We start from the raw sequence: 24,916 nt of genomic DNA on the forward strand, positions 1-24,916 counted from the left end.
GGTTTTGATGAGTGAATTTTTGCATTCGTTCCTAAAGCCAAAGTAAATCAGATGAATCGTCAAGGGGTTTTTGCAATTGTATGATGTAAAATAACTTTTACAACTTCTTTTCTTAAAAGACATTTAAGCTCTAGAAACAATATTGCTCAATAACATACTGTCATAGTCTTTTTCCAGCCTTAACTTCATCTAATAAGGGGGGTTTTGGGTCTTTTTTTTTCCTTTGAAAACCTTTTTATGTCATTGCTTAAACAAGCTTAAGATTAAAACTGGCTTTTTAGAATATACTGTAAAAACTGCTCTGTGTATGGATGCACTTTGCCATTCTGCCCTAAGAGAGAGCAACAGCCCAAATTTATTTACTCAGAGGCAGAGGCCACTTGAAATGAACTGCCCCAAACCCTGTGTAAGCGACCTCTTCTCACACTGACTGAGACCAAGATTCAAGTCAAACCAAAGAAAGCCTGCACAGGTTTAACAAATGCAGTTTATGTTCAACTTTAAGTAAATGGCTTTGAAAACAACACTGAAAATATGAAGAACTAAGCAATCCAGGTGCCTGCTTTGCTGATGTTAGACAGACACTGGGCAGCCTTCAAACTCCAGGCCTAAAAAGTTATTTATATAATTTATTTCATCTGAGGCAAACTCTCCTGGTGAAGGTCTTGTTTCAGTGCATGTGTTATCATTCACTATCAGTTTCTGTGTCCTTCTACATACAGCCATAAAACTATTTCCTACTTCTATATCTGTGTATATAAACTGGCAATTTTTCAAATAAATCTTGTGATCTGTACTTACAATATATGGAAAGTCATTCATGAACACAAATACATTTACTACACTATCTGTATGGAAGAACAGCTAGCAAGAAGTTGCTAGTAAAATTTTTAGTTGGCAAGCAGAATTTTGGGATCAAATCAATTCCAAACAAAAGAAGCTTTCTTCAGTGATGGAAATTCACTACACAGGTTAATTCACCCTTGCTTTTAATTCCAAACAATGAGGCTCAGAATTCCCTCTGCCTTAAAGCTGCTGTCCAGCTTGTGCAAACTCCAAACTGCTGCAAAAGTTCAACTAAAATAAGGCTGATCCCTGTGTAAATTTGCAGAGTGTAAGGAGAACAAACCCAGAACAAGCATTATTCCCATAAACCACAGGTATATATTTCTCACTGATCATTACTCAGGTTAGAGGCATTCTCACTTGCCTGAACATCACTAATAGCTGTAAACCTACTCAAGGAAGTGGAGCTGCATTCAACATAATGCAGAATTCCCAGAATTTTTTTTAACTCATGTTTTGTGCTGTGCTGCTTTGAGCCAACAACTCAGAGCATTGTAACAAGTTTAGAAATTAAACAGTAAATGACAGAACTTCAGTTTCTGAGGTAAGAAACTAAAAGAGATAGACCGATCTTGAATTTAATCCTTCATAGAGAAAAGCTTCTCTCACATTATCAAAAGGCAAAAGTATCAATGTGAGTTTGAAAAAAGGCAATGAAGTAACAGAAGAAGCCCAATTAACTGAAATGGCAGCAGCAGGGCATAAGTCAGTGTGAGGTACTGAGCTGTACATCAGCATGTGCTTCCCAGTCCAAGATTAAAGCTTCAACCTTAGGGTCAGATGCTGCTAAATCCCTAATTTCCAAACATGAAATTACAGAGTCATGTGTCACCACTGCCACTCTTCACACTACTTTAAGCTCTGTGCCTCACTCATTTCTGAAAGCAGAAAGCTTCAGTTATTATTATCCACAATTTGAAAAAAATATCTCATGCATCTCTTTATCTGGTAATTTGAATTTCTTTAAAGTGAACGAAAAAAGACTTTTTGGTGTTTCTTCCATAGAATTCAAGGATTTATTCTCCCCCATCTCCATACAAATATTATTTATAAAAGCCAGCTCCAGTGCTGATCTGATCTGCGTCCTTCAAATTAAATAAAAATCTGTCATGAGGTTATCCAGAATCCCTGGCAGAGGTGGACAGTTCTGGTTTTGTCAGAACTGAAGTACAGATTTACCTTTGGAGGATTTCCCTTTCAGGATTCCCCAGCTGTAAACTGGAAGGTTTTTAACTGTTCCACCTTTATCATGGAAGGGCAAAAGTAATGAAAAAAGGGAAACCAACTGAAGGCTCCCTGCACAAACTTTCTCACATGCACCACATGCTAGAATGGACATGAACTCCTTCCAGGGAGACAGAGTAATAAACTGTACTAAATGCCACATTTTACAGCACATCTTCAAACTAGAACAGATTTAGTACCCTGACTTACTAGTATGAAACACCAGCTTCGAAATATTTTTTAAATTTAGTGTTTAATTTCTCTGTTCAACACAGAAGCACCAGACAGGACCCAAAGAATCATCTAGAACAAGCCACTGCTGTAAAAGCACCCAAGGGTGGATGTCAACTGCTACACTCTGCTTTTGTCATTCCCACTGTGTATGGCATTGACCAAAATTACATTAATATCTCTGTAATTCAATGTATGTTGAAAACTACAGAACACACAAAGAAACAATTCCTCTGCCCTGTTCTTTTTCTTTCCATCCTGCTATTTCAAAAACCCATTTAAAACATAAACATTTCATGTATAAATTACATTAAACTGGCCTTTGAAATTTAACCATAAACAAACTGCAGAAGCTACTGGCTTTAAAGAGCAAGTTAGTCATCAATTATTTAATATATTCTGCTTAAATAATGACACTGACACAATATGGAGACAAGCAGAATTGTTTTATACAAGTGTACAAAGAAACATGGGAGGGAAGAAGAAAGAAGAAAACCCCAAGAAATTAATTCCATTTTGGAAAGAAATATTTATTAAGTATAAAAAAAGGCACACCCAAGCCAATGCTTTAGACAGAAGTACTTAAATATCCCCATGGGCAAATGTTTTACTGTAGAACTCAGTGGTTCAGTCATCACCCAGCACTCACACATCAGCAAATCCCAGTCTATTGCCACACATTTGGTGCCTAACAATATGAATTATTCCATGAACTTACAGTAAGCAGGTCCAACTCACCATCTGGGATCCGGGAAGGGAGCAGCAATCCTCTCCTGCCCAGCTCAGCCAGGGCCAGGCACCCCCCGTGCCACGCCGTGTCTGTTTCCTGGAAACTAAAGCCAGAACAAGTTTGGTCCAAACTGGCCCTTCCTCTCAGCATTTCATTTCTTATGGTGAATTCTTAACATTTTAAAAGACTCCCAATCCAAACCAGCATGTTCTTATTGTGTTATTGCTGCCACTGGACTTGTAAAATAGAAGAATGACAAGTTAAATGTTTTCCTTCCCATTTATGCAACATAAACAGTGCTATAAATATGACTAAATACTCAAAAACCTCATTTTTGACTCATAAATGTAACTCAATACAGAAGATTCAATACCTGAAACTCATAGAAAAAAGGAAAACAACTTCCTAGTAAATGGGCAAAAGATTTACAGAACATACCCAAAATAATTGATGAGTTTAGTGCCAAATGCAGCCCTTAACTTGCACAAGAGGTTCAAATGGCAATTCCCAGCAAACCCATTACAAAAGTTTATGAAGTAAGCAAATAGGGGGTTTTATCCACCTTTAGAAAACATCAACGAGAGAAACTTGCAGTGAACACAGCAAAAAACCCCAAATGGTAAATAATTAATAGTGGGCTGGCAGATAATGGAGTGAAAAGAGGAAAGGTGGCAAGCTGCAGGATTCAATCAGAATTTATCCTGTATTACACTAGGAGTAGGAATCTGAGAGGATTCCAAATAGTAAATAATGGAGTGAAAAGAGGAAAGGTGGCATGCTGCAGGATTCAATCAGAATTCATCCTGTATTACACTAGGAATAGGAATCTAAGATTCCAAATAGTAAATAATGGAGTGAAAAGAGGAAAGGTGGCATGCTGCAGGATTACATCTGAACAGAGTTCATTCTGTATTACACTAGGAGTAGGAATCTGAGAAGAAAACCCCAAATAGTAAATAATGGAGTGAAAAGAGGAAAGGTGGCATGCTGCAGGATTAAATCTGAGCAGAGTTCATTCTGTATTACACTGGGAGTAGGAATCTGAGAAGAAAACACTGGACAGCCAGGCTAGGTCAGATCCAAGCTTCATCTCTCCCAACACCATCTCTGAATTGCAGCTCTGAGAGCAGGTGCTCACCAAAGAAAAGCAGGACCCCCATCCCCTTCTTGCCCCCCTGGCTTTGGCAAGCAGCAGCACAGAGACAGCTCAACCAGAGGCTGGAGCCAGATTCATTATTTAATAACCTCTGAAGGGACTCTCTTCCATTAATTTGGATAATCCCTTTTTGAACTCCCTTTACACTTTTGGCTCCCATAACATCCCGTGGCAATGACTTCCACTGGTTAATTACAGCTGTGTGGAAATGCACTTCCTGCTGCTCCCCTGCTCTGGCACCAGGGAGAGTGAATGGTAAACAGCCTCTCCTCTCCCTCCTTCTGGCCTATTTACAGTGGAGATCCAGCAAATCCCACCCCTCCACTTCCCCTTCCCACCTGTAAAACACCCCATCAGTTAAACCACTTCTCAGTGATTTCGTTTCATCTCTTCCTTTCCTCATCATTTCCAACATTTCTCTTGTTTTCCCTGCCAGCTGCTGAGTGCTCCCCTGACACACTCTGACAGATCAGTGGCTTCCAGGGCTTTGACAGTGAGCAGCATTTTGCCCCAAGTACATCAGTTTGCATGCATTAGACATGATGTTTTACATGACATTTACTGTCATAGTACCTCACCTGGGCTTCTGTAACACTTTCCTTCCTGCCACTTTCAGCTCTCACTACATTAAATCAACTTTGAATATCAGCTGGTTTCCTCAGCCCCTCATTCCCCTTTTTTCCAGATTCTTTATGTGTATGTTGAACAACACAAGGCTCATACCCCAGTGGAACTGTGCTGACAATCTCACTACACTGGGAAAAATCATCACTCATTTCTTCCCTGACTTTTGTCTTTTGATATGTGTACATAGAACAAATCCTTTCCTCTTATCCCAACAAGTACAACAGAGTGCTTCTGACGAGCAACTGCTTTATTCCTGTTTTGGTCAAGAGATATTTAGTGCAAAGACTCCAAGAGAGCCTCTCTCTGTCCTTGCCTACATTTGTTCCCAGGTGTTTCTGAAGAAAGCAGGTCACTCAATTGCTAGTTGAATTACTCATCCCTATGACTTGAAAAACAAGGAAAGAAAACACAGTGAGCACAGGTCTTTGAAGCTCCAGGGATAATTGAGATCAGCAGCACCTCTTAAATTAATCACAGTAACACAGTGAGGGATCATCTAAGTGGATACTTTCCTTGCAAGTCTTTCAGACTTTATACCTTCTTTTTTTCTAATGTGTTATCCTTTGAGCTGGCATCCTTTATTTGTACTCACAGCCAATGTGAAAATGCTTTTTAAAACTGGGAACATCTGAGTGACAAACTGCTCCTGACCAGCATTTCTTACCAATAAAGAAACTCTTTTTGTTATTTTTGTTTTTTATATGCCCTAAACCACTCGTTTAGATTTCAGGTACTCAATGCAGCTGTGATGAGCAATTTGGTATTAAACAAAAGCACATGATACTTGTTTAATTTTTTTCTTTAATGACTTTACATGCTCTACAGGAATGCAAAGCCATGACATCCAACACTAAAGTGCACCAAAAGAGCATCCCACAGCTCTGGGTGCCCCAACCAGAGTTTCCACTGGCCCCAAATCCTCTCTGACACAGCCAAGGGCAGATCCCTTAGCCAGAGTCTAAAACCAGCACATTCACTCTCCAAAACACTTCCAAACTCTGGCAGATCATGGAGAAGCTTGAAGACAAGCTGCACACTTTTTGTTCAGGGAAATATTCTCAGTATCCACAAGGTCCTACGGCAAGAATTTTTTACAGTTTAACTGTAAAAACTAAATAACATCACTCTGTCTTTATTCCAAACCTGCCACCTGATGCTTGAGTTTGCTTCTAGGAACACAAAACCTAGAGGCAACCACATCCACACCATTCCCAAGTGCATAAATCTCTATTATACCCTTTTATTCCTCACTCTCCCTACATGTTTCAGCCTCCCCTCACACAGAGATTGTTTCTCACCTCTGGTGAAGCTCAGAACATCATTTCCAGCTCTGCTGGGTTTCTGAGGATGGACACTAAACTCAAGACATGAGCTTGAGCACACCAGGAATCTCTAAAGTAGCAAGTTAATGGGCATTTTTAAAATTTTTCCTAAAATTAACTTCAGTGCCTGCACACTACCTTAATATGGGGTCATGAGGAGGGACCAGAAATAATTTCTTTATTGAATACCCTTAGCCCATCTGTGCCTTCAAAGATTTTGAAATCTGAGAGAAGGACAGCAAGAAAATTCACAGATTTTTAGACCTTGCTTCCTAACTGATGTCCCCCTGTTGCACAAGCAGACATGTTTCAGATGTGTGTAAAGTGTGAAATAAGATTTTTACCTAAAACAGTCCAACAGAGACCCAATCACATCATCTGCTAATTCTTTTGGAAGTCTTCCAGTTATTCTACCAATTCTACAGAAGAAGAAAAAGAAAGAAGCATACAATGGATCATTAGTACTACATTTGATTGGTAAATTACAAGAAAAAAATTAGTTACTGGAATCTTCCTGACTTCAGGATGCCACCCCACTGCCCTAAGACTGATACCCTTAAACAACAATCTCAAACTTTAAAAAAATCTACACAGCAGTGAACCCTCCACAGAAATGCATTTTAAAAGAGAAAGAGAAAAAAAGCATTTTGAAGAAATGTTTCTTTGCACCCTTCAAATCTTATCTTACCCAGAACATCTATTTCCAAACCTCCAAACCCACCTGAAATTCCCTAAAAACTGACCTGAGTTTTCATCAGCAGAAGAGACAAACGTGTCTGTGCACCCACCCACCACAGGCTGTGCTAAAGCCATTTGCAGTAACAGCAAAATTGGCAATATACCCAAATTATCAGTCATGGATTACACTACATTTCTATACTGGTTAAGCTAAGCTGTAAACAAGACAGAAATATATTGTTTACATGTTATATATTGTTCATATTCATTGCTTACAGTCACCAGAACAAACTCACCCTTTGGCTGCAGACCACCTGACAATGGTGTCTTTGTCTTTCAGGCCAACCAACAATTGCTCTGCAAATAATTTGATTTTAAAAAAACAAAAATAACAGATTATTCTTATTTAACAACAGAAAATTTTCTTAAGATGTTCAAATTTCATTTGCCTCGTTGTATAAAAATCTTTGTATCTAGATTTATTCTATTTGTCACATAAGTATGGCTTGAAATTAAAAGCCAAGAAATATGTCAAAATGTTTTATGGAAAAGGATTGAAATTTTAAGTGCTGTAAAAAATTCAAAATGGAGGCCATGGTGCTTTTTGCAGAGGTTCATTAGATTATTCAGTTATAAAAGTCTTCTGATGCAATTTTTGCCTATTTATTTACAGAATATCCACCAGCCAGCTAGCAGAGGACATGCTGTACAACTGCCTATTAACAAACAAATGCTGTTCCTTTGATACTACCACAGTCTAAAAATTAAACCATAATTCTTCAGCTTTCATGTGACACATTTTTTGTTGTGTGTGTCATTATAAATTGTAATTCATTTGTAAAAGGCTCAGGGCATCTCTTTTATATAACTGGATAAAATTGGTAAAATATATTTCAGTGTGTTTATACCTCCATGGCCAATTCCACTACAAATACTCCACTACTGAGTTTCTGATTGAGAGGCTGAAATCCAACCCATTTGACAAAATACCATCTATTTTATTCAGCTGCAAAGACTGAAGTTTTAGACTCTTTCCAGCTGTTCACACTAGCACAGACACCACATTACTTTTTTAGTCCAAATCAGATTGTTTTCCAATGTATGTTTAATTTGCAGCATGTGAGAAATGGATTTGTAAAGAATTTTTAAAGTTTAATAGAGGTTTATATAGTATGCATTTGTATATAAATTTTGTATTTGTATATAAATGTAAAATTTAAATTTAAAAGAAAAAGGCATAATCCAACAGCAGCATTGCAACAACTTCTCTCCAGTTTTAACACACCTACAACATTTTCAATCTCTGCTGGAATGTCATATTCCTCATCATCATCATCATCAGCAGCTTCAGCAGCAGCAACTTCTCTCTTCTGGTTCTGCACAGCAGAGCCCTGGGCCTGCAGGTTGGCAGCCAGGGAGCGACAGCCACGCTGGTACCTGCAGAGCAAACACAGCTCCAGTGATCTCTGATTTAACTGCCAGCTGCAGCAGGGACACACTGCCACCAACTCTGTCTGTCTGTCTGTCTGTCACTTCCTTCACCTCCCAGGGTGAGCAAACACAGCTCCAGTGATCTCTGCCACCAAGTCTGTCTGTCTGTCTGTCTGTCACCTCCTTCACCTGCCAGGGTGAGCAAACACAGCTCCAGTGATCTCTGATTTAACATCATCAGCAGGGACACACTGCCACAATGTCTGTCTGTCTGTCTGTCACCTCCTTCACCTCCCAGAGTGAGCAAACACAGCTCCAGTGATTTCTGATTTAACTGCCAGCTGCAGCAGGGACACACTGCCACCAACTCTGTCTGTCTGTCTGTCACCTCCTTCACCTCCCAGGGTGAGCAAACACAGCTCCAGTGATTTCTGATTTAACATCAGCTGCAGCAGGGACACACTGCCACCAAGTCTGTCTGTCTGTCTGTCTGTCACCTCCTTCACCTGCCAGGGTGAGCAAACACAGCTCCAGTGATTTCTGATTTAACATCAGCTGCAGCAGGGACACACTGCCACAATGTCTGTCTGTCTGTCTGTCACCTCCTTCACCTCCCAGGGTGAGCAAACACAGCTCCAGTGATCTCTGACTTAACATCAGCTGCAGCAGGGACACACTGCCACCAACTCTGTCTGTCTGTCTGTCTGTCACCTCCTTCACCTCCCAGGGTGAGCAAACACAGCTCCAGTGATTTCTGATTTAACTGCCAGCTGCAGCAGGGACACACTGCCACAATGTCTGTCTGTCTGTCTGTCTGTCTATCACCTCCTTCACCTCCCAGGGTGAGCAAACACAGCTCCAGTGATCTCTGATTTAACATCAGCTGCAGCAGGGACACACTGCCACAATGTCTGTCTGTCTGTCTGTCACCTCCTTCACCTGCCAGGGTGAGCAAACACAGCTCCAGTGATTTCTGACTTAACATCAGCTGCAGGGACACACTGCCACAATGTCTGTCTGTCTGTCACCTCCTACACCTCCCTGGTACAGCTCTCCAGTTATTCAGTGACTGTTTAAAGGAAAGGGAGAAATATCCCATTCTCCTTGCTCCTGACCCACTTGTCTGTTTTCCAAGGTGAGAAGAGCCAGACTATTCAAATAGTTCCTTTTCATTATCCCTCCCTTTCCTGTTTCACTATAACCTATTTTCCACTGCTAACAACAAAGAGAGACAAAATTCCCAGGCCCCAAAAGTCTCTCCAAAAATGAAAAAAATATTAAAAAATTAATAAAATCATCTTATTAAAAATTGCTTTTTAAATCTCAAAGCCAGCTTAGTACTTTCTGACCAAGCTGTACTCGAATATTTAGCCCGTGGTGTAGATGCATTCTTACAAAAGATAGACTTTACATGCTAAACTGACTTTTGCCATGGGGCAACGTACATTCTCCACCTAAAAAGAATTTTCTATGCCTAAGGATGTTCTCAAAAGCCAGTAAAATAAATACAATAAAAATAGTCACCAAGGGAGCCTGCAATTTTAAAATATCAGTGCGAGAAATCTAAAAAAGAGTTTGCCCTCTGGCAGTAGGTAAAACCAGACACCAAAACCTGACTAATATGCAAAACCAGAGCAGGATTGCAAACCACTTTTCCCCTGTGAACTTTCTATCGAATCAGGGTAGGACCAGGTAATGGAAAAAGTTATGTTCACTCTTACAAAATTGTACTAAATCAGCTTCAGGAACAAAGGTCTTCCCATATTTAGTGAGTTATGCATTATATAGGAACAGGCTTCTGCTTGTGCAACGTGCAAAGTCAGATTTGGCTTGTCCCAGCACTCACTTATGTACCAAAATTGAAAAAAAAAATACAGGAAACTAAACACAGTGGAAGAATCCTCCTTTTCCTAAATACTGCAAATAAAGAATAATGTTCATTCCCACAGGGATTTCTTTGTCTTTAAGGCAATGTTAAGAGGGGCAAATGCATGGATTTATGAATTTGTAGTGGGTTTTATTTAAGGATTTTCCTTTTTTTTTTTTTAACTTTTCAGCTTTAAACTGACCTCCACTTTGCTACCTTTGGTTTCACAAATGTCAGCCCAAGCCTCTGGACCAGTTTCATGCCCAGCTTGCGCAGAACCATCTGATTGCTCTCTGACAGCTTGCAGCTATCCAGACACTCCAGAACAGTAGCAGCTGTAAAAGAAAACAAACACACCAGAAAAACAGCTTTTCAAAACACCTGGGTATGAACATCTGAAAGTTTTGAATGGTTTTGGGGATATTTATGTTTTTAAAGGCATCACTGAAACACCAATGCCCCGTTACCTACTTTGTGGGAGATGACATTGGTCAAACAGCTGCATTATCCTTCACTGCCCAAATAGGGGAGATGGCTTTAAGGATTAGTTTTGATTATGAAAATTATTATCTACATTCTCTGAGTGTTTATGTCTCTGTTTTTTGGAAGCAGCACATCCAAGTGTCTTTCAGGGTCTAAGGATTTTCAGTGATCTAACAGAACCACAAGCTAGAAAATGCAATTCTTTTACTCAGAAAATCTCCTGCACACTGAAAGCTTTCCCTTTCCTCATTTAGTATTTTCAGGCAGCACCAAATCCTGACACTGAAATTTTTATGATGATGGATGTCCAGAAACATTTACACATGAGAAACACTGTGGATGTGTAAACAATCAGCCACAAAACCTCTCATTTGGGCACATCAAAGGTAACAAAGTTATTTGTCCAGCAAGTAAAAAAAACACAGAGAAAAGAGAATCTTGGGTTAATGAGGACAAAGTTCCAGGATTCAAAATTTTCACAAGGAAGTTATGGCTGTTACAAATAAAAAAGCCCTTTTGCAGTTTCATTAGGGTGAAAAGAATTCTTCAGAAGTTGACCATTAGCTAATAGAGACTAATGACTCAGGCTCTGAAAGAGCCACTGGGCTTCAACTGCACTGCTCAGATGGAACCACAGCAGCCAAATCCTCTGCAAGCTCCTGCCCCAGCCTCATATCAGGGCTTTCAAAATACAAAGAGATCAAAGAAAATGCAATTATTTCAAAGTCTGAGACACTGTAAGACATGACTTACAAATCTGCTCAAGTCTTTAAAAAGAGTGGTGATGCATCTTGATGTACTGAAGTTACAAATGAAACAATCCATGCAGACAACAAGCCACTGATGATTATTAATACTTCAATACCTTCCAGCAACCTGGATTTTTTGCAGCTTTAAAAGCCCAAGAGACTGATAGTTTAGGAGGAAGAGGCTGCAGAAACATCATCATTCACAGACAGAAAATAAATTAAGAATATATAAATAAAGGCCTCTTCCAAGTCCTGCCAGCTCTTGAATCACTGAAATATCTACAGACCCATGTAAATTACTCCAGGGCTAGTGTTTGTTTTTAATTCAACTTCTATGTCACAAGTGACTTCAAACAGGATCTTGCTTTCACATTTGCTTATTTTTTTTCTATTTCATCCTCAGATCTGTTATAATTAAAAATCTTAGATATTTTTTGTCTCTCACATTTTCTTATCCTGAACAGTTCCCATCTGAATAGCTGCTTCTCAGTTGTGACCATTCCAGATTTTCTAGGGTAAATTCACTCATTGATATGCCCCTGATTTTCCTCCTATTACCAGACTCATAACTCACTATTCTTTCTATGCCATGAGCCAAAGTTTCTGATTTTACCAGCAGGGTTAATGCTGTGAGCTCAATATGCTCCTTCCATACTGTGTTGTACTGTGGCATTTTCTAAATTCTGTCCTTTTCTGTTGCACTGTAATTTTCCCAGCCTGTTCATTTTTCTGCTTCTCTGGCAGCCTCCCAGTGGATTCTGCTGTTCCTGTGCAATGGCATTCCCAGGATTTGCACCTGTGTCATTCCATGCTGTTTGTCTTCACTATCTTATCTCCATCAATACCCATCTCTCAGGCATTTTCTAAGGAAGTGTCTGTATCTCAGCCTTAGGAACTGGGAAAATGACACTTTCCAGCACCAAAACTAAAAAGCTTCTTTTCAGGGCCAAAATAATGTCATGAGTGAAATCACAAACACTCTAAAGTGAGTTTATATCCCTACTTGGTTCCTGTGAATGGCATAAACCCCATTTCTGGTACTTGGATAACCTGCACAAAACTGACCAGGCCTTTTGTAGTGTTTTGGAACTGGCCACCACCTTTCCCTGCCTCCCCTTACTGCTATCAATAAGGCCCAAGATCACACTGCAGTCAGTTCTGATCATATTTCAAGATTCACCCCAAGATAAACATAATTCCAAAATGCAGCTACACTGTTCAGAAACCTCCATACTCTCTTTTTCTCTTTTTGGCATCCTGTCTATCCCTAATTGCACCCAGTATAATCTCTTTTTACTAAAAAACTTCTCTTCTTCCAAAATTATCCCCACATGACTCCAGCTGTGTCCTGTACACAACTGGTTCTTAAAACTTGGGTTTTTTGAAATCCTGTGTTTGCATTAAAACTTGAAGAGTCTCTGCAAAACTTCCAGCAGGAATATGTACAACACCAGTCTATGCTCAACTGAATTTCAAACAAATATTTTCCACATCTAACAGTTTCTATGTTCTGTGTTCAGCTCCTGCATTGCAGCAATGGCCAGTGTGATCCCCTGCCAAGCCCTCTGATGTGCTGCCCCAACACAACATTCCCTGGTGGCATCTGCTCCTCCCTCACTGTCATTTCTGCTTTTGCTGGCCTCATTTTTCCTGCTTTATCACTGTGGATTTTACTCCTTCCAGAACCACTTGTCACCAGGTTAATCTTCCTTTCCCTTTTCCACTGCAATGGCTTGAAAAACTGAACCCAGGCTATTACAAACTTACCATATGGTAAACAGTCTTCTCTCTTGCCATGTTTAAACAGCTGTGCCTGCAATTAAAATAGGGAACACAGACATGAGAATACAGAGATTCTGTAACACAATATATCAAGCATTTAGCTCTAAAATATTTTTAATGTTCTCACAATGATGTATAGTGTTTGCTGATTTAAATAGTAAAAAGAGGAGTCTCAGGGTGCAGCTCTTCTTGGTAACTGCTCAGGGGACTGAGGTGGCCATAAACCACTCAAGAGAAAATGAAAAAAAAACAGAATAAAAAATGAGGAAAGAAAAAGGCCACCAGTTTTGGGCTAGCTCAGGTCCCTGACCCATCAGGCTCAGTGCTGGGTCACAGGAGCTCAGTGTGGTGCAACCACTGCTTGTGAGAGACTAAACCACCTACAGACACCTGCAAATACACCTCCAGCAGGCCAACTGCAATTCCTGTGCCCAGAGAACTTTATCTGCAGCTAAATATCCCAGTGAGATTAAACCCCAGCACTGCAGCCAGACAAGGCACTATTAACACCTGACAGAACACGTTACACATTAAAAGCTTCCTCAGCTCCCCACGGAGCAAAAACCTGGCCAGGCACTTGTTTGTCCTTCACCAGAAGCAAAATCTTCCTCAATAAATATGCCTGGGAGTTAAACAAGAACAGACTTCCCCTGAAAAGAGGTACTTTCTCACACATACCAAACACACACACACACACACACACTCACGCCTCCCGCGCTGCAGGCGTGGCTTCCAGCAACAGAGGCAAGAAAAACACCCTGGGGCTGTGTACCCAGCCCCTTTTGCTTTGTTACTAAATTGCATTTCAGGATCACAAATCAGCACTACTGCCAGCTATATATGGGAATTTCATATTATATGTCAAAGTGTTTGAGATGTTAATGCAGGCAAGTGTGAGGGCTCCCTTAAAAATGACTTTTACACAGCAGCAATGCAATAGGATGACTTCAGGCCCAGCCAACAGAAATAAATATCACTTTAAATTTACAAATTGGCACAGCTTTTAGCAATATATGAAGTCAGTGTTAAAAAAATACAAAAAATTTCTCACTGACATACAACAAAACCCTGCTTGTACTAAAAAAGCTTAAAAAATATGTCAGAGAACCTGCAAATCTTTGGTACAACAAATCTAGGGCTCCTCTGAAACTTTTCTTTGTTGAAATATGCAGAAACTCATTTCATCACTTTGTTCCTGTGTTCTGCTTTAAAACCCCATAACTGATTTCTCCACACACTTTGCTGTGGATGCTGGAGACAGGGCAGCATCCCTGCATCCTCACAATTCCCTCCCTGCATCCTCACAACTCCTTCCCTCCATCCTCACAATTCCTTCCCTGCATCCTCACAATTCCTTCCCTGCATCCTCACAACTCCCTCCCTGCATCCTCACAACTCCCTCCCTGCATCCTCACAATTCCCTCCCTGCATCCTCACAATTCCCTCCCTGCATCCTCACAACTCCCTCCCTGCATCCTCACAATTCCCTCCCTCCATCCTCACAATTCCTTCCCTCCATCCTCACAACTCCCTCCCTGCATCCTCACAATTCCCTCCCTGCATCCTCACAATTCCCTCCCTGCATCCTCCCAACTCCTCCTTCTGCCTGACTTAACAGCAAATATTTTTTTAAGGCACACTCAGGCTCACTTCAAATTATTATTATTGTTGTTGTTGTTGTTGTTATATTCAAGCATATTCAAACAAAGCACAGTGTAATCCCTCAAGCAGTGATAATGCAGAGAAACAGCTTTTGAACAGACCCTTGGGGATGCTCCTGGACACTTTTGGCTGTGTGCTCTCAGCACACTGCTGGGGAGCTGGAACAGAACCATCCAAATAACCCATTTCAGTCTGCAGGTCCCAATAATAATAACAGAACCATCCAAATAACCCATTTCAGTCTGCAGGTCCCAATAATAATAACAGAACCATCCAAATAACCCATTTCAGTCTGCAGGTCCCAATAATAATAACAGAACCATCCAAATAACCCATTTCAGTCTGCAGGTCCCAATAATAATAACAGAACCACCCAAATAACCCATTTCAGTCTGCAGGTCCCAAATTCTGGCACCTTTCTCCAAGCTTCTCCACATGTTGTCACACCCTTGAGTCCAAGTCTGAATTAAGTCCTGACCCTGCCACCTCTGAAAGAGATGGAAGGAATCAAACAACACACAAGCAGGAAATGAGAAAAAATCAAATAGTGCACAGTATTTTTTTTAAATGCTTTTCCTTACACACCTATGAATCAGTTTAGAGCACCAACCTTGGCAGATTCCATTTCATAATCATTTATATTATTTTCTGAACAAAAAAGTGAAACACACGTTGTCTCCCTACAGCAGTTTCACTAAAACTCAAATAACAACTATTTTCAACACAAAACATCTACTCCTACCATGGGGATTTATAATATACATTTTGTAATAAAATCATTGTGGCAACAGCTATAAATCAACTGAGATGTGCATTAAGATGTTTTATTTTATCAATACAAATTTTTAGGAGAAGTAAGAATTGCCCAAAGGGCACCATAGTTAATCAATAATTATTAATTTAAATTAATAACTAAACTTTTTTTTAAAGGGCCATAATATTTACATGACTTTTGATCAATAAAATATGTTCCTGAGGCTTTAGGAATAAACACAGCTGAAAATGCCAACTGCCTGAATGGGAAGAAAGTTCTTTCTGCACCCACCTTGGTGCACTGGGGGTCAGATACAACCTTGGAGCAGGTTCCTGGAGTTTCTACAACTGATACAACAGGTATTTCTCTGTGTCAGAGAAGTTTAATAGCGATTTTAAAAATAAATTCTACAAAAGTAAATAGGTAACAGCCAAACTGTGGAGAACCACTCTTCAGATATTCAACACAGCAGAAAATTCAGTGTCTGGGGTTTTTTCTGAGTGTAGAGAAAAGAAGAAGAGAAGTGTTCATTACTTATTTATGAGTCAATGCATGCAAAAGCATCCCCAAGTCCAAAACTCTAAAACTTTTGAGTGTGATAGACATATTTTTCTCAAAGGAAATAAAGAAGCACTTTATCCAATGATGTTTTTTGGGAAAGCAGAAAAAATATTTTCTTCTAGCACATGCTACAGTCAGGCATGTACAGCAAAGTTACTCCTTCAGAAAAATACTGTAAATCTGGAACTTACAGGGATCATATTAAAAAAGAAATGTTCATGATGCATAAATGAAAATCATGAGGAAAAAAAAAAAAAGCAGCAAAAGGAGCAAATCAGCATTGCAGCACCCAGCTTAAACTTCCTGCCTTGAAGGAAGAAAAATATCCAAGGCACACCATTTCCAAAAATCTGATACAAACAAAGCAATTAATAAGCTTGGTTTGCCACCTGCACAGGCATTTTGGTGTCAGAGGGCTGAGCACGAGGAGCCTGCCTGTCGGAGCATCCCTGCAGTCACAGCCACGCCACAGCTCCTCTAAGGAGGACACAGAGCACTCAGCAACCGACCCAACCTGCTCAGGTGGTGAAAAGTATGTGACTCCCTCTCTTATAAATAATTAAGCCACCTACAAATTAGAGAAAATCAGTGGTGTGCAAGCAGTGACGACTGTCAAGTCTGGTTCTGCTTTAGAAACAGCACAGGGCAAGGCAAACAAAGCCCAGTTTCTTAATAATCCCAGCAGAGACACCACACCTGCCAATTGTCTGCATAACCCACTTTGGGCTCGACCTGCAGGAGATCTATCAGTGGGGATCATCTCCAGGACTTGTTCCCCAAGCTACACAAATCACCAGGAGGGGTGGCCTGGCCGGTGGGGACTGAGTGGATCTTCCTGCTGAGCAGGAGACACAAGTCTGGATCTTCCCTCTGGTTGTAACCAAGGGGAGGGCTGGGAGGATAATTCCAGCCTGGCTGGGAAGAGCAGGAAATGATCCCTTGCACTGCTCTGGAGCACCCCCTGGTAGCCACACAACACCCCAGGAATGCCACCAGCCATCCCTGCCTCCAGGCCAGGAGCAAGGAGGGAGAACGCGCTGGCAGAACTGAAGTTCACTTGGAAGGAGGGAATATTTAATATATTCTACGTGCAGCTGAAGGTAAAATGGGTTAGTTAAAGGCCTTGCTCTTACTGTGCCTCCACACAAGCAGCATTCCTGCTGTGGGCTGCACGTGTTTGGGTGCTGAGCATCAACATGACACCAACACTGACAGACACCAACACAGTGATGGCAGCTTTCATGTGATCCCAGTTATTTATCAGCTGAACATCTGAAATGTTTACACAAACACATGGAGAGCTGGCAGAGTACCTCCTTTCCATCGGGAGATTACCAAAACCCACGGATTTTAAATACTCAGAAGGTAAAAAACATTTAGCAGCTTGAGATAGTACTATGCTCTAACAAGAAAAAGAAACAGCTTTATGGTAACAGAACTTCTGAACCTGGAATGAGCACAAAAGTTCTGGTGAGAAGAGAAGAACCCAGCAGTATCAGACAAGGCCACATTAGAAGAAATACTCAGTGACAGGCAGGAGAGGAATGGCATGAGCAGAAAGGAGTCAGTGCCCTCGGTACCTGCAGACATAGGAACGTTTGTACCTCTCACCAACACTGCTTCTTCTACACTTTTATCACCAAACCACTAAACAACAACCCCTTTTTAAAAAAAATAACGCCAATAGACAATCCTAATACACCAAATTCTCTGAGAATGCCAAAAATACAGAGACTTGGGAAACATTCTATTTGGAAATATTCTATTTTTGTGCCTCTGGGTCTGAAAGAATGGAGTTAGAGAGTTCTTTCTTCCCTGGAGCCAAATTTACATAAGCATGTAGCTATTGCTAAATAACCTTTGCATTAGAGACAGCTCAGGGAAATGCCTCGTTCTTAAGACTCTCGAGTTTCATCAGATCACTGTGTAGGGCGTTTTATTTTTTTTAATTATTACTCACACTTGTATACTGAATCACTTATAAAACAAATAAGGTTTAATAAGTTTCAATGCCCAAGGCTACCTCAACGTGATGACATCTCTGTCACGCAAGAACTGGGAGTGCTGCGCCCTGCAGCGATAACTAAAAAGCTGTTTGATATAATGGCAGGTTTAAAAGCAAACCTCCAGACCAAGAGAATTTAAAATGCAGATTCTTGAAACAGGCTAGAAGTTTCCTTCAAGTAAACGAATGTTATAAAAAAGTAGCAATTGCTTAATAATCCAATATTTTCAGTCCTTCAAATGCCAAGGGACAGGAGTAGGGAAGTGAATTAAATGCCATAGCGCAACCGAGGTTTCAACAAAGGAGGGCAGTTTGAAACACTGAAATTTGAAACAGAGTCACAGAGGTGCCTGCTGGTGCCCCCCATTGGGAAATGGTGAGTTACTGAGGACAGGAGCAGAGAGCCACAGGCCCCAGTGCAATTACAATATGCAAGGCGGGGTGCGTGTTCCGACAGGAGCCGCGGAACGGCCGGACTCGTTCTGCACACAGCGCTGGGTGAGATGAAACAGCAGCACACACCTGATCAGCCAGGCTCACGGCCACAGAGAGGCAGATCAAAGTCAGCCTCGGCCAACTACTCACTGCGTCCCTGACTTGCAGTTTCACTTCATTGAAATGCAGGAGTTTCGTGTCTTTTCCGAGCGATTTTTCCATGCCAGCCTCGCTCGGAGCCGCTCGGTAAATGCAGACCAGAAGCGGCACAAAATCCTAACCCAACCCAAACCCACCCTGCTCAGGGCAGCCTCACTCTGCTGTGATGTGGAGAGACTTTTTATCCCCACTCTGGTGGGCTACATCATTCCCAAAACCTGCACAATCCCTTGCTATACTGACCAGAACTGAAAAATGGTCTTTTTTCTCCTGCTTGTTCAAAGATGGCCAAGCAGCAGCAGTTTGACTCTTAAAATAACAAAGTGCTGGAGGAATCCAAGAGCAAAGAATTCTGAAGCTCGTTGCCACAATTTTTAGTTGCCCCTCATGAGGATGTGCTCTGCTTTACACATTTAGTGATTACTTGTTAAAATATATTGTATTTATTTATAGAATAAATAGACTATATTATATAGAATAGACTATATTATATACTGCATGAAGTATAGAATTATTTCTAGAAGTATATATTATTTATAGAACAAATAGACTTATTTATAGAATAAATAGACTACATTATATACTGCATGAAGTTAGAATCTTGCATGTTAAATACAAGTGTTTGCTTATTTTGAACATTTATTTTCAGGTGGTATTTTTGACAACATAGTGTTGCTCCAAGTGTGAAACAAAATTCTTAATATGAAAATACTAAGAATATATGTAATTATATATAAATATGATATTTATAACATTTAACTCTTGAAATAAATATTTCCTGCTCTCCTTGAGCACCTACATGCATACACACACCATTCTGAAAACCTTTACTCCCTAATGATACAGCTCATTGTAGTGACTGAAAGGAGAAATTGAAGACTAAATGCAAGACAAGGCTTTACAAATCTGCCCATATCTACCAATTGGAGCAGGAATTATGAGCTGTGGAGAAGAAGAAAAAAAAAAAAAATCCCAGAAAAGCAAAGCAGCAGGCTCTGCTCCCAGGTCTATTGTATCACATTCTGGTTTCGATTCTACTTGTTGAGTATTCACCTGTTTCGCTTAGTGAGCACTAATGAACAGGTGGATGGAGCCAAAGCCAAACTCAAAGGAATTATGACAAAACACTAATGCATTATACATCCTGCAGGTCTCATCATGCCTGGGAATGGCAAACAGTCAGTCTCCCTTTCCAGATCTGACAATAAAATGATGAAACATCATTCTGTCTTTTGAAACGCTGCAATGCACACAAATAACGCTTCCTCCTGCTTAAGCAGCAGGTCCTCAGTTATTCTAAATATAGATCATTTCTTCTCCCTTCTGATTTGGAAGAGCTCGAGAGGAAAAAGAAACAACTCAAAAAAAAAAACCCCACACACTTGCTCCAGACCTTTGCTTTGATGTTTAGTACCACACTGCACACAAGTCCTCTTAGTGACTGGTTAAGAAGAGTAGCAAATTTATGCAAATTATCAAAACTTGTACAAACACCAGCAAATCCTCAAACCTGTGCAAGTGCAAAGGGCTCATGATCTGTCTTCACCTGCACTGCCTTGGTCAACAACCAAACCAAGAAGGAACAACAATCTCTCCCCCCACACAAACCCATTCTGCCCAAATATATTTGGACATCAAAACTGGCACAGACACCAGAAGTGTCACCCCAGGATATCAAAACACACCCCAGCACTTTTAAGGGTGTAAAACTACACTAAAGCTTTTATAAATGGCCCTTTTTAGGATGTACAAGAGGAGTAGTGCCCTGGAACAGCAGTTCAGGTACTGCAGATTTTTTCCCCGTGCACAGTACACCAATTTTAAAACCCAAAGTAAGAATTCAGCTCTTTTGAGTCACACACCATTATCAATTCACAAAGAAAGGCCACTCAACAAAAAATTCATTCAGATTAGCAAACAAACTCCAACTTACTGAAACAACTGCTACTTTGAGAGTTATTTATGAGTAGCTGTACTGGCAATTTCACTTTCATTTGGGGATGACAAAAAAAAAGAAAATACACATGCATGGGAAGTTATATTGTTCAAACTGCTGTGGAGGAAATTCTCCTTTTTTTATTGCCAGGAACCCCTCTGTGCATTTGCTGTCAAGGGCCTCCTGCAGCAGTATAGGATGGCCATAAAACCACCTGTCTATCTTTTAAGGGAAAAGCAGTATTTACCAGGGCCTGGAGCATGCCATTCACAATGACAGTGCCCTCCATGGTCTGGAAGGAGGATTTGGATAACATGGAGAGCACCCAGTCCAGGAAATCTGCCATCCTGCTTTGCTTGACATCAGGGCGGACAATAAACCTGTCACAGAAAAAAAAAGAAAAACATTGCAGCCATTGACTTCATGACACCCAGTGAAAAATGACTTTTCTTCCTATCCAAACTGGTTCTAGTTCCTGGAAACAATTCTTCAATGTGCCTTTCCCCAAATCACTGAGGGTGGCACACTCCAAACCATCCTATGTTTAGCCCAGCTGTTTCTGGGCAAGACTCTGACCTGGAACTTTGTTTTCACTTCAAACCCAGCTAAAAACTTGGGTTCTAGAAATTTCTTACCTTAATTATAAAGCAACAAAATTTCCAAAGCTTTTAAGAAATTATTTCTATTAGAATTAGTGAAAGGCTGAAACAAATAGGAGGATTCTGCACCTCTCTCACCAAAACCAGCCATTCTGCAAATCTGAAAATCAGTGGTTATTTTGCACTGTCTGTCAGATGTCAGGCCCAGAAAAAGCAACCAGCAGGGCTACATTTGGGGTTCCAGATATTTGAAAAGGTCAAGTACCTGTTATTAACACACTAGATGGTTGAAAAGATGTGTTTTTAGCCATCTTAGAAAAGGGAAAAGATGACTTTCATGGCTAAACTATCATAAACCTACTCTCAGCCCTACCCTGAACAGCCAAGCTGCAGTCAGGGCATCACTTCAGTGTCCTGGCACCCACAAACCAGGTCCTGCTGCAGCAGCAATTCAGACTACATTTGTTCTCAACTCACCCAGTGGAAACAAGGCACATGGGGAGTTGTGCCCACCCAGCACAACTCACAGAATTCAAAGAGGATGTGCCCCAGAGCCAGGACCTGGATACTTCCTACCCCTACAGATAGCTGGGAAACAGCCCCAAGAGCTGACTTGGAGTATTAAATATAATAAATAAAACAGCTCAGCAGTGAACTGCTGAGGCTTCCCAGCCAGTCCCTGTGGTGCTCAGCAGCAGAGCAATGAGGACTTGGGGGGAGCTGCAGCAGGGTTGGTTTGGGTGGAAGGATGAGGCTGCCTTTGGCCCAAGGGCACATGTGAGAGAAGTGACCTGTGAAGTGGCTGAGCTGGTTCCTAGACCCTTCCTCAGCCCCAAGGAGTTTAAATCTTTCTTTCCCAAAGGAGTGCCCTAACCTCCAGACTAAGACCAGGATAAGGATCAGCCTCATCTCCTCCTACTGCAGCCACTCACTGAGCAGGCAGAAAGGAGAATTTATGAAATATACTCCAGCTCCTTTGCCCTGTGAGAAGCAGCTCACTTTGGAAAACAGGAGGTCCCCAATCCTGATGTTTCTAAACTTCACTTGAAATTCATCAACTCCCTGGAGCACAAAGCAGGGTCCTTCCCTTGCTCCCCAGGGACCTTCCCAGAGCCTGCTACAGAGTCAGACTCCTGTATCTTATCTGCCCATCTGTCCCAGGACCGTTGTGCTCTGCCCACCCAAGTATCAGGGTGGGTGGCACACAAACCTCATGTCAGAATGATTATGCTCAGAACTGGCTTTGGGGATGTGAGAACAGGGAAAGGCCTTGGAGCCAGCCTTTCTAACTCCTTCAATCACCAGGCTGTTTTGAAAATGGTGTTTTTATGAAACTAAATAATTTTAAATCCACTATACAGCACCATTACAGCCTGGCACAGCTGGTACTAGAACCAGCCTAATGTATTCTATCCCCTATTTGTGCTGAACACACGCTCCTAATTAAAATTAATCAGCGCCCTCTGCTGAGCACAGGCTGAAGTGCAGAGCTGGGGCTTTTACTGCTTTAAAAAGGAAAAAAACCCAAATCAGTCACAACCTGAGCTGACTTTCACTGAAATGTCCAGGAATGTGGACTGGAATAGATACTGAAACAAGAGACACGTGTGTACTATCCCTGCTTAATTTATTATTCTGTAATTTAATTTTTTTATCTTATTATTTTATTATTATTATTTCATAATTTATTATTTTGTACTTTATTTTCACATGCAGAGGAAGCAGTATTCTCAACAAACACTGCTGTATCCAATTCAAGCAATATTAATATCCCACAGACAACTGGCAACTTCCAGCCCTCCCAACCCTGCCATGTCAGATTAAGAAAGAGCAGGAGGAATGGGAGCCTTTCTGCCAAGATGCACAAAAGGGACTTACTTGGACACCAGCACAGCAGCTGCATCCCGAGCCTTGTCACTGACAACCAGGTAACACTGAAGGGAAAAGAAACCTGACTGTAAAACAATTCATAACTGGAGATAGAAAACCAACTATGTGACAGCTCTACTGAATACTCACATGACAAATATTATGATGATCACACACGTTATGACATTATTATGGTTACAAACTCAGCTTAAAGATAGCAGAAAGTTTATTTTTCCATTTAACAAACTGCATCTGAGGCAGAGTCTCCCTTTGTGTGCCTTTCAAAGCAGGTTTATTACTGAAGGTTCATTTGCTGAAGCCTTAACTCACAGACACATTGGCCTGTAAGTAGAAAGCCCCTTAGTGCTGCAAGTGCCAAAAGCCTGAGCTCTTGGGGACCTGTGGGGAAGGGAGGGTGGTTTATTTCTATCTCAAAAGCAGGAGATAGATCAAATCAGCCACCTGGGCTGACACCCACTGGAACTTCATGTATCTGTTTAAAAATCTTCACACAGCCTCCAAAGTTGCTCACTCTGATCAAATGCTGATTTTCTCTAGAAATCCTCAGATTTGACTTTCAGAGATGCTCTCTGGCACTTGCATGTGTTGAAAGCCTCTAGCATATTCAAAGGCAGGGGTTCACCTCAGATAAAATAGTTTATTACACCAGGGGAAACAAGTTCCAGCCTCACCTGACTCTAAAGCAGCAATCAACAGATTGAAGATCCAGAAGTACAAAAAAATCCCTTACAGATTAGACACAAAAATACAGACTTAAATAACATGCAGAAAAGAATCTCATTGAGGAACATACAGCACACATGAATATTTATCACACAGTGAGTGGCTGAGCCAAAGCTGGCAGGTGTGGAAGCACTGCAGGGTGTGCTCCCCTCACCTTGGCTATGTCCAGGATGCGATCCATGGTTGGCTGCCGAGCCTGCCCCTCCAGGGAAACGAGGCTCCCATCAAAACGGGCCAGGTCAAAAGGGATCAGGCAGATCATGGACAGCCACAACAGGAGCATGTAGCGAGTTTCCCATGTCTGCAAAGGAATAGAAAGATATTTTTGCCCCAGACAAAGAAGAGGAATGATGAGGAGAATTATATCAGAAGGCTAATTAATTACTATATCATATTATATTGTATTGTATTATATTATATTATACTATACTGTATTATATTATACTATACTGTATTATACTATACTGTATTATACTATACTATATCATACTGTATTATACTATGTCATATTATATCATCTATTATATTACATCATATTGCATCATATAATATTATATTGTATTGTATTATATTATACTATATTATACTATACTGTATTATACTATACTATATTATACTGTATTATACTATCTCATATTATATCATCTATTATATTACATCATATTGCATCATATTATATTATATTGTATTGTATTATATTATACTATATCATACTATACTATACTGTATTATATTAGACTATACTGTATTATACTATACTATATTATACTATACTATATTATACTGTATTATACTATCTCATATTATATCATCTATTATATTACATCATATTGCATCATATTATATTATATTGTATTGTATTATATTATACTATATCATACTATACTGTATTATACTATATCATATTATATCATATCATCTATTATATTACACCATATTACATCATATAACATAGCATATTATTCTATATATTATTATATTATATATATTATTATATTATTATATACTATATTATATATATTATATATGTATCATTATGTTATTCTATATTACATTATTTTATTCT

The 24,916-nt window shown here is 40.3% G+C and overlaps 1 protein-coding gene across 2 annotated transcripts in view; it reads right to left on the reverse strand.

Moving 5' to 3' along the window:
• Positions 1-24,916, reverse strand: part of TBCD (tubulin folding cofactor D) — a 125,965-nt gene that overhangs the window by 95,286 nt on the left and 5,763 nt on the right. For both annotated transcript variants that reach the window (XM_054645190.2, XM_077188123.1), the window contains exons 6-14: positions 24,005-24,151; positions 23,116-23,171; positions 20,886-21,018; positions 13,112-13,157; positions 10,315-10,447; positions 8,100-8,251; positions 7,111-7,171; positions 6,481-6,555; positions 3,040-3,134 (exon numbers count right to left, since the gene is read on the reverse strand). In XM_054645190.2, the coding sequence (XP_054501165.2) occupies positions 3,040-3,134; positions 6,481-6,555; positions 7,111-7,171; positions 8,100-8,251; positions 10,315-10,447; positions 13,112-13,157; positions 20,886-21,018; positions 23,116-23,171; positions 24,005-24,151 (898 nt within the window). The remainder of the gene's footprint in view (positions 1-3,039; positions 3,135-6,480; positions 6,556-7,110; positions 7,172-8,099; positions 8,252-10,314; positions 10,448-13,111; positions 13,158-20,885; positions 21,019-23,115; positions 23,172-24,004; positions 24,152-24,916) is intronic.

This window comes from Agelaius phoeniceus, chromosome 19 (assembly GCF_051311805.1).
Source record: "Agelaius phoeniceus isolate bAgePho1 chromosome 19, bAgePho1.hap1, whole genome shotgun sequence".
In the NCBI taxonomy this organism is placed as follows: Eukaryota; Metazoa; Chordata; class Aves; order Passeriformes; family Icteridae; genus Agelaius; species Agelaius phoeniceus.